Raw genomic sequence first — 10,421 nt, forward strand, 5'->3', positions numbered from 1 at the left:
CGTCGCGGCGCGCGTGTATGACGTTGTCACGCAGGGCCGCGCGCGCGCACGTGAAAGGCGGGAATCAGAGGGCGCCGCCATGTTGGCTCTCCTCAGGGAGTGGCTGAGGCCCTACTATCTCTTGCTCTGGCTGCGGGCCCTGACTCGACACCCGCCTCTCACCCCACGGTCGGATTCACATCACTGTCCCCATGCCACTGCTGAGGTAACATTAATTAGTTGTAGTGCCTGGAAAAAACTACTCTTAAACACAAAACATACATTGAAGCCCTCCCCAGGGCACCTGAGATTTGGAGGTGCCGGTAGCTGAGAAAAACGTGGAGTCCAAAGCAAAGAAGACAGGTGGAGTGTTTCAATGATCCTTTACTCTTCATTAGGTAGTTCACTGAATGTTCATATTACAAAATTAGCTGCCGTGGGACTTGGGGAAAGCTGCCCCTTCTTCAAGAGAGCACAAACCAAGGTTTCTTTTCAAAGAACTTTTTGAAACACGATCATATTAAATCTTTAAAGCTAAATAGTGCTAAAATTTCACATAATCTACATTAGTTTTGGTTTTAAATTAAGTTTACCAACCATTATAAAATTTCACACGTTTGCATGGATCAGGTTACAGACCTTTGCATTTAAATCCACGTGAAGTACCCCACGCTGGAACAAGAGCTTTAAGCAAGTGCTGTTTCAACAGCAGTTCATTCTTATTGCCCAAGAACAAAGTTTGCACAAATCACCGAACAAGAAAATGCAAAACACTTTCCCCACAAAACTGTAAAAAGTCTGTCACAGCAACAATATAATGCCTTCTGGACTGGAAGCATTTATAAAATGCAGAGCTCCCTCAGTGAAGTGCTTGCACAAGGGCATTCACTTCCCCCCACTTATACTCAAAAAACCTGAAATGACTGCTTATCAGATAAGACAGGACGTCCTCTGGAACGTTTTCACTTTCTTGGGGAAATTAGCAATTGCAGATACTTCACTGAATCTAGCTTCCTGCTGAAGTGAATTAGGCAGCAGCTGCTAAGACCAGGAGAAATGTTCTTGAGGCAAGTTTTTACAGTTAAAACATTCAAGGAAGGCTAGTTGAAGCTGCTTAACTCACCATGCACTCCTAAAGAAACACCACGCTGACATTACAATTTTACATTGTATTAAGGTCGTAGCATTCAAAACCACAAGTAGGAAACGACGCTCACATACTCCATTCCCTGGTATCTAACCATCTATGCGTTTTACCTAGCATGCCTACAGGTGAATAGGTACCTTATCTGTAAAGAAAGGAAAAATAATTTCTGTTCTACTGGGCTTAAATCCCTGAAGTATCCATATTGTGTATGGAAGGCTTTAAGTTTTGTGCCTTTAAAAGCTTGATGCAAATAAATGCACAGTAAATGCTTATTGTGCAGCTTTCCTCTCCTTAATTTAAGAAATCCTCCCTTCCTTCCTAATAGCTAAAACCAAAGTTTAAAACCAAAGCATTTATGTTACCAGCACACATGGATGTGTTTACAATCTTACGTTTTTGAAGAATAAATGACGAAGAGCATTCAAGAATATTGCATTTTTTTTTCCAAACAGACAAGTAGCAAAAACGTATACTGCCTGGAATAAAACCGCTGAGACAAAGCTCTGTACATAAACCTGCAATGTTGCTGTAATACTTAAGTAACACCAATGCAGGGAACATTTCCCTTAATGGCTAGTAGTGTTCAAAGAATTGTAGGACTATGGAGTTAAGTAGGTTTTTGCACCCCATGAATTCAAATTCTGCAGGTGGCGACAAGACAGGCTTCTCACAGTGGAGTCACATAGCTTTCACTTTGATTTGCTTCATCTTCATCTGCTTCTTCTCAAGTTTCTTCTGTTCACGCCGCAATGCAGCTTCCTGTAGGAAAGGATACAGAGGTCCCAATGAGCATCGGTGATCTGGTCCAAGAACAAGCTCGTTTCAGAAAAGCAGGAGAAAGAAGGCAACCTTCAGTACTGTACTTGGGTCACATCTCTGACCAAGTAAGCTGGTTCCCCACTGACAGCCTTCACACGTTTCAGAAAGTAGGAGAGCATACACTGGAAGTGCATAATCCCTTCCAGCGAAATAAGAAATTAAGTCAGGCACTGCTGCTGGTAATGCCTACAGTCAGCCCTGGAGATACTGCAGGAGAAATGTGCCAGTAGTTTGTTTAACAGTCTGAAAATCCATCTCACCTCCAGCCGACGCTGTTTTTCTGGATCCTCCTCATTCATGATTCGCTCCTTCTCTGCTCGTTTCTTCTCCTCTCGACGGGACTGGGCAGCTTCCTGTCTCTGCACGTGAGTCAGTTTAAGGAAGTTCTCCTCCACACGGGCCCTGTTCTTATCTGCTTTCTGCTTACCCTTTTCACAGAGAAAAAGCAAAGGCAGTTAATAGAGACTCCCTGTGAGCAGAGTGGAGTACCTGTGGTAGTTATATTGGAAAGACGAGACTCCTAGCTTTAAGATTAAGGATTCAATATTAACATTTGGAGTTTATACAATATTCAGAAGGCACAAAGCATGTACCACTTACTTCTCTGTTCAGACGGAACTTCTTTGCTTTGTCAATAGAGTAGATAACCATGCTCATCAGAGGCAGCAAAGACTCCATATCCTTTGGGGAAGTGTTGCCTGAACCAGGCACTGAAATAGAGAGTTAACTCAGAGAGATTGGCAGGATTTTTCTATTGGCTGCAATTCTCTTTATTGTTCACACCATTAACAAAGAAGATATTCTTGTCCACTGCCTTCTATTTACTGGCTAATCAATCAGTGATCCTGGTTACATGCAATGAAGGCATTCGTAACATCGTCTTCAACAGGTAAAGAAACTTGAGCATATGACTAGCAGAGATAAAGCACACCACCACTCAGACACACAAACATATGTAACACATATACAGTTCTCTTACCATTAAATGTAAACAAAAGTGTCTTTTTAGTTTCGGGCAGTTTTGTAAGCTGACCCTCCCTGGGAGGAAAAAAAAAAAGTGGCTGAAATGAGCAAAGAAGAAACATGGGCACACAAAATATCTGCTACTGTCAGGGAATCTCATCAAAAACCAAGAGACATTTGCAAAGTGTACACACAAAATTAAAATAAACACATTTAAGTTTCAGACTACTCAGATTCCTGAACTATTTTACTCAGTTCAGGATTCTAATGCAACCAAGCCAAACCTACATTTCACAGAGCCTTCAGAGCTTAGCCATTTCAGTACAAGGCACTGTCTTGCCTTATAATTAAATCAAAGTACGTTCCTTTTTTTAGAGGGCACTTCCAAGTTTTTATATGGATCATTTATTTATATGCCTGTGAGCAAACCACACCCTTGCAAAAGCCTCCATGGTGACCAAGATGGTACGATAAAGCACCCACTGCTTGGTAATTCTGAGGCAGCAGTGAGAAGTACCCCAAGACAAGGCTCAGAGAAACAAAACATACTCCATCTGTATAATTTTGAAATACATGTGAGAATTAACTGGAACAACAGTACCTAAGCAGGGCTTTTTGGTTTGTTTTTTGTCTTTTAAACTGCAGACTTCACTCAAGCTGAGCTCTCAGTGCATTCAGATAGAATCTGGATGAACGTGTGCTTTTTCAGCCACTCCTCCTGCAGCATTATTTACTCGTGAACTCTTGTCCACCTTCAGTGGGATTACTCAATTGTTTTCCATGCAGCTGTGTACATTGTAACAGCCAGGTGTTATCTAGGATTGGGAGCTGCCCAAGCTATAGAGTAACCAGCACACAAAAATAAACATTTAATGCAATATAACACCTTCACCTTCTAAATTAATGCAGCATTTAGAAGTACTGGGAGTGTATTTATTCAGCTGTTTCACCTTTGCTCCCAGTTTATGTGCATTCCAGCCAGCAGCACGCTGCAGACAAGTTTGTCAGCCTCTACTTTGCTCTGTGTTACAACACCTACTGGAAGGGGAGATCTAGCTTTATACCTACTCTTGCATAAGTTTTGGACCGGAGAACTGGTCCGAGAATTGGACGGACTCGATCTTGTCAGCATAGTGTGTGAGGAAATGTATCATCTGAAAGAGAAACTGGCATTAGTTTTCCTATCACCAACACTTTCATCCACCTACATGCTCCACATTGTTTTGCCAGTGTGTCCATGCACCACTCAGAAAATGCTTGTGCTCTGCTTGCCACAATGACACGACAATTTAAACTATCAGGTTTTTTAGCCATTGCTAGAATGGGCCTCAATGCCTGCAATCAACACAAGCAACTTAGGAGTTACTACATATTTAATTCTCATTTGGGATTTGCCATTTCATTTGACAACAAGCTTTAACACTGCAGGCTCATGGACAGACTAACGCTTTCCTTTCATCTGGCTGTTGAGCTAACTTGCAAGCTTTGAAAGGAAGTTTCAAGTCCTCAGTTCATAGGTTAGACTAACAGTTGCTATGTAAAAACAACAAAGTGACAAGTACACCCTTCTTCCAGCCCTTATGTTTGTTTAAGGTCTTGATTTTTCTAGATTTCAAAAGAGCCATTTAGTTCTATTGTGATTTTTAAAGGAGATTAAGGTCAGAATTTTTGTACAGGCTGCAAATGCTGGGAGCACCAAGGAGTATTTGTATACTTCACCCAAGATTACCTTTGCGTCCATCATTCCCTCCGTGACCTCCCCCATCTCTGACAAGATAGCCAAGGAATCTGGAAGCCCATACTTTGCACCAGACTTGGGTTTATCACTGCAGAACTCACTCTAATGCAAACAGGGGAACAGAGGAAAAAAATAATAATACAAGCATGCAAATAGCTTATCACAGCAAGCTGTTCAATCAGAATGGGACCCCTAGAAGTACCTGACAAGAAACAACAAAAAAAATGGATTAATTCAGTCACTCTGCCTAGCTGAGGACATTCCAAGCATGAAGTACAGCACTGCAGTATCAATGCACGTAGTCTAAGTCAGTATTTCCCTTCAGTAGTGAGTGCTTCAAGGAAAAATGAAACAATTGTAACACATCCACGCCAGAACAGCTGAAGTGGATTAATGCATTTAGTGTATTTTGTTTGATAAAACAACTAAACTGCTGGTATCCTGCCAGCCACACCTCAGTGCTGTTATGTGGGACACTAAGAGAGATTTGCTAATCACTGGTTGTTGTTACTGGATTCTTCACAAGCTTCAGAGCTTGAACATTTGGGAAGCTTTCTTGATTTCAGACTAGGTAAAAACATGACCCAAAATTTTCCATGTCAAGTATCACTTTTCAGTGATGTCAAGTTTACTTTTCAGTCCTTAATTAAGTCATTTGTGCAAATTACATGGGGTGAAATGAGACGTGCACGTATCCTGACAGCATACTCCAACCTCCTCCTAAACAAACATTCACAGAATAGGATGTAAGAGCTCCTATCTTACTATTCCAGCGTGAGCGCACATACCAGGTCCTGCATCTCTTTCTGAAGTCGCACCAGTGCTTTTCTCGTTCCAACAGCAAACACATAGGTGTCCATGTCGTCATCATTCATTGTTACTTTTATTTGCTGCAGGGCAGAAAGTAATTAGCCTTGATCAGATTTCTAAATGCACTCTGTCTTCATACCACCTGCCAAAAGGAGATCCCTGTCTCCATTTCTGCTCCTTCAGCGTTTAACTGACATTTTCATTCTTGTTTCATAACCACGAAGCACAAGCAAGGCCATACACAGCTGAGATAAAGGGTACTGAATTAGAATTTCTCAGTGTGTCTTAAGGAATGGTAGCTTTTAATTTTTTTTTGAGCATTCAGTTCAGCATTCCAGAATAATGCTGCATCATAATGAGTGATTTCAACAGAAGAGCTGTAAGCCTCTTTTGCAGAGCAGACATGCATTGCTTATGAGCATCTGCCCATACCTAAATTCAGCATTTTTAATGGATATAAGCAAATACAATTATAGATACAAAGAAAAAAATTCACAGCATGCAAAGCTACTCTTATAACAAAATGTAACCTCTCTTGGCATTTCTGTGGTTAGAAATTCCCCTTGTCTCTGAGAGCAAGGGACAAGGCAAACAGTGACTTTACAAATCAGAACATGCATGCCAGTGTATGCATTAAAACAACTCTGTTCTGGCTGACTGAACCAGCCAAGGACAATTATTTCAGATTGTAAAACCACAGTTTATCAAGATGAGGTATTGAAGCATGATAGACTTTGCAAACTGCTCAACAAAATCCACAGAGACAAAATGCTGTCATCACCAGTTTACATTTTACTATCAGAAAAGAAACACGAATAATTCTTGCAGATTGTTCCATGAGATACTGAACTGTAAGGTGCAGAACACTATGCAAAGATACCCAGCAGTGCACTTGTGGGTTATAAATACAACAAAAAGCAGCACAGGCACACCAAAGGAAGGCAACCATTCATCACAGCTAATCTAAAGGGTTGAGTACATACCACTTGGTCACAAGCTGGCCTCATCATGCGTGCAAGAACGTTCAGTAGGTCTTGTCTCTTGAGGAACTAGAAACACAAGATTTTCAACTCAGAATATTGATAGACATACTTAGAATGAAGGTCTTCATTGGCAGATAGTAGTGGAAATTAAGGAAAAACAGGGCAGTTTTAAGACAATGTTTTTTTACAGAAGAACATAGCTTTGATGAACACTTTGGAAGCTACTCATATTGCTCAAAAACAGGCCCACGTTTTGCATTTGATCAAGTTGCTCAATATGCCTTGTTCTCTCAAATTATGAGCTGAACTAACGTGTGAGACTGTCCATCCCAGGTGCACGATACTGTCTTTGCTAGACCTCTCTGAAACACCAGCTGGTCCTCTGCTTAAGTTCCTTTGAATGGCAGCTGGACTCTTCAGCAAATACTGTTTATACTTCCTGTTTTATTCACTTTGACCCACTTTAGTGGGCAGAATACAGGACTGTCTGACCAGCTTTCCATGTGCGTATTTAGAACTCTGCCTCTCAATCTGAGACAGAGCACAGCTGGGCCCTCCTTGTTGCTCGCACTGGAAACTGAAATCTGGCAACAACTGAGCAGTGGGACAAACCCACTCATCCTTACTTTGAGCTGGATGAGCATTCCTTCGCAGCACACCCTTCCAGAGCACCACAAGTTATATATGTGTTCATTTTCTTGATTTAGTTTCCCAGTGCTTGTAGCTTCTTTATTAGTGCCATCATCCCCTAAAGAAAACAAGAGTGAAAGATAACTGCCCACACGTTTATACACCAAGTGGTGACAACAGACTTAGAAATTGGTTCTCCTGGATTACTTCAGTATTGCCATGATGTTTCTGAATAATATATACCACTATATCATTATCTAATTTCAGCACTGGAAGACTGGCATACTATTTATCTACATCCAGAGCTGTCATTAGTGCTATCACGCAGCTCTAATGAAATAAGTTGAAGAGGCATCCCAATCACTACACAACTTACCAACAAGAGCAAAATTGCTTTCTAGCAGCTCCCTGTGAGTATTGAACCACGCATGAGCCAAACGGTTGTTTTTGTTCTTCCCAATGATGTAATTCATGATATAAGCAAGAAGACCTGTTACCATCAGGATCTCCATGTAATAACTCTCCCAGCTGTTCTGAAGGTGAGCAGGGACCTACAGAAAGTAAATAAGATTCACAGTGTTTGTACAACAGTGATGTTATTGGCATACTGACATAAACAATTAAGTGATGAAATACCAAATAGAAAGAGAAACAAAGTTTGTACTTACATTAACTATTGTTATGGGGTCTTTATTTTTGCTAGGAGATGCATCTGGTTTCTCTTCATAACCTTCAAACTCCTCATCATCATAAGGTTCACTCTCAGTGTCACCTTCCTGATGGAAAAAAAGCACAAGCATTGTGAAGATCTAAAGCCTGGCAATCACAATCCAAAAACATACAGCAAGAAAGTATGGTTCAGAGATACCATTAGGGAATGCACAGAGGATGGAGATTACCTGTGCATCTGTGTCAAAGTCCTCCTGATTCTCATCCTGACCTTCAAGCTCTACAGTGGCTTCTTCTTCATCATCTTCTGTAGTGATGATCCTCTGAGGGGACTCTGTGACTGCATCTTCATTAACATCTTCAAATTCAGCAAAGTCATTGTCATCATATTCCATAATGTCATCTCCATCTTCAAATTCATCATACTTTGCCAAAGAAAAACTCCAAGGGATAAACAGGACAGCAATGAAAATGTATAAATTCTTCATTTTTGCTGGAAAAAAAAAAAAAAAATCCAAAACATTGCATAAAATCCCTGTGTGTGGTGTGAGATACCAATTCTGTTACATTACATCCCCAGTAACATCCAATTTCCACAAACAACTTCAAAACACTGCTGGGGTCAGGCCAGCACCACAGAAATTAAACTGCCTCGCTTTGCCACCTTCTGTATAAAGTAAGCAGACACTCTTAGAAGAAAGGCTTGGATGTGAGGTATGAGACCCTCTGCAGGAGCAGCTGAGGCAGCAGCAAGTTCACATCTGGCCAAGCTGCTGAGATGAGTGACTTCCAGAAACAGAGATGTGCTGCTATAAAATGTCTCTCCAACAGCACGTCAAAGTCACCGAGTCATTTCAAAGAACACATGCTGTGCCCAGAGTTGTCATTAATTAGCAAATGGACACAGTCAGATAAGTGCACGCGTTACAGCAGTAAATCTTACAGTGTGCTTAACGCATTTACTTTAAGCAGCAGCACTCCGGTAATTTAAACTACTCATCTGTGATCTTTCTAGGTTACATGCCCAGAATCAGGGCATCCCACCACTATTTCTGTTCAGACATAGAGACATTTTCTTGGACAATCAATGAAAATAAAAGTGGAAAGCAGATGGATATTGTACTAGTCTCTAAAATAACAGAACAAATGGGCTCATCAGACTGAGGCTCCCCCGTACCTGCCAGGAACCTGCCGAGATTCATTAGGGTTCTTTTTGGTGGTTTTGGTTTTCTGCCCTCAGCTTCCTATGTCTTTTTGCTTAAGCAGCCCCAGGCTCTCACTCAGACTATACACCACCACCAACTCCACATCACTGAGGTCCAAACTAAGGTTCTCAGAAAGCAATGAGAACCCTACGGCCGCCTTCCCCAGGCACCTATCACCGCAGGGGGTTGAAACTAGTTGATCTTTGAAGTCCTTTTCAACCCGGGCCGTTCTGTGATGATTCTATGATCTATGGATGATCAGCTGCAGAAGGCCTGGCAGTCAGACTCACTCTGCTCCCTCCTGCAATCTGATCTGAGTGGGAACTTGCACGTTAACGAGACTGTTCCCTTAAAAGCTTGAAATAGAAACAATTTGTTTCTAAATCAGACCGGCACTCCTTTGAGCACCACATGCTCACTGCTATGAATGACAAGGACAGCTAAAATCGATTCCTGTGCCAAAGGCTTTCACTTCAAGCAAAAACCCAAACGGAGCACACTCACAAGGACATAAATCAAGATGTTAAACGCAGCAAAGCAGAACCCAGAAATTCAGCACGTTGTTTGTGTACGCCACGATTTTCCGTGACTTTAACATAAGAACAAAGCACTGTTTGCTTTGCTCTTTATGACAGAATTTGCATACAGAGGTTACGAACACCTGGACGACCCGGCCACCCGCTCAGCACAACCCCTGCCGCTTCACAGTGAGAGCTCCGACCGTACCCTTTAGTTCCTACGTACCCCACGAAGCTTTATACAAAGGCACCCCTGCACAAACGGGTGGGTATGGACACACACCGTAACACAGCCGCCTTTGTCGCAGGACAGAATTCGTTTTGAACCACCTCAGCACACGCTCCGGCACGGCCCGGCCCGGCCTTCCCCAGCGAGGGACACCGCTTCCTTCCCAGCGAAGGCCCGGCTCTGCTCTCGGTGCGGCCCGCAGCACCCGGCCGTGTCCCCGCCGGCCCCAGGGGTCACACCGAGCCGGTGCCACGAGCCCCGGGGTCAGGAGCGGAGGAGAGCCATGCTGCAAGCAGCCCCTCGCTACCCACAGCACCGCTCGCCTTCTTCCCTACCCTTCACCTCATCCAAAGACCCATTCCGAGGGCCGAGGGCCCACTGTCCTCCGGGCCGAGCTGCCCCTGCTAGGCGCACTGCGGGCCGGTAACGGGAAGGGACCAAAGGGAGAGCGGAGGTCGAGCCCAGCCGCGCCACCTTACCTGAGTCACGCGGCGTCGCACCGTTCAGGCCCTGCCCGCCGCTACGGCCGCAAACGGCGTAAGGCTACGTACTTCGCGTAGGGGAAACAGAGCATGCGCAATACACACCGTCCCCACGGCTGCCGGCAACGCTCGCGCTGCCCGACCACACCGCCCTTCACCTGCGGCTTCACCCGCCGCTAATGCGCATGCTCAGTACGGCGCGCTGACCTCAGCGCGGCACGCACGCACGCACGCACGTCCGAACGCACG

The 10,421-nt window shown here is 43.5% G+C and overlaps 1 protein-coding gene across 3 annotated transcripts; it reads right to left on the minus strand.

The window, feature by feature from the left end:
• Positions 1-345: 345 nt before the first annotated feature.
• Positions 346-10,220, minus strand: CCDC47 (coiled-coil domain containing 47). Of its 3 annotated transcripts, none has more exons than XM_004948537.5 (13): positions 10,170-10,220; positions 7,969-8,231; positions 7,738-7,845; positions 7,446-7,620; positions 7,066-7,187; positions 6,440-6,505; positions 5,435-5,536; positions 4,638-4,748; positions 3,977-4,062; positions 2,925-2,983; positions 2,546-2,655; positions 2,206-2,373; positions 346-1,885 (listed from the first exon to the last, which is right to left on the minus strand). In XM_004948537.5, exons 2-13 carry the CDS (start codon positions 8,224-8,226, stop codon positions 1,805-1,807), a joined length of 1,446 nt encoding a protein of 481 aa, XP_004948594.2. In that variant the 5' UTR covers positions 8,227-8,231; positions 10,170-10,220; the 3' UTR covers positions 346-1,804. The 3 variants fall into 3 exon arrangements, with proteins under 3 accessions (XP_004948594.2, XP_004948595.2, XP_040509187.1); XM_004948538.5 differs by having other exon boundaries at positions 9,745-10,220; XM_040653253.2 differs by having other exon boundaries at positions 9,688-10,220.
• Between the last annotated feature and the right edge of the window lie 201 nt (positions 10,221-10,421).

Source organism: Gallus gallus, chromosome 27 (assembly GCF_016699485.2).
Source record: "Gallus gallus isolate bGalGal1 chromosome 27, bGalGal1.mat.broiler.GRCg7b, whole genome shotgun sequence".
Lineage (NCBI taxonomy): Eukaryota > Metazoa > Chordata > Aves > Galliformes > Phasianidae > Gallus > Gallus gallus.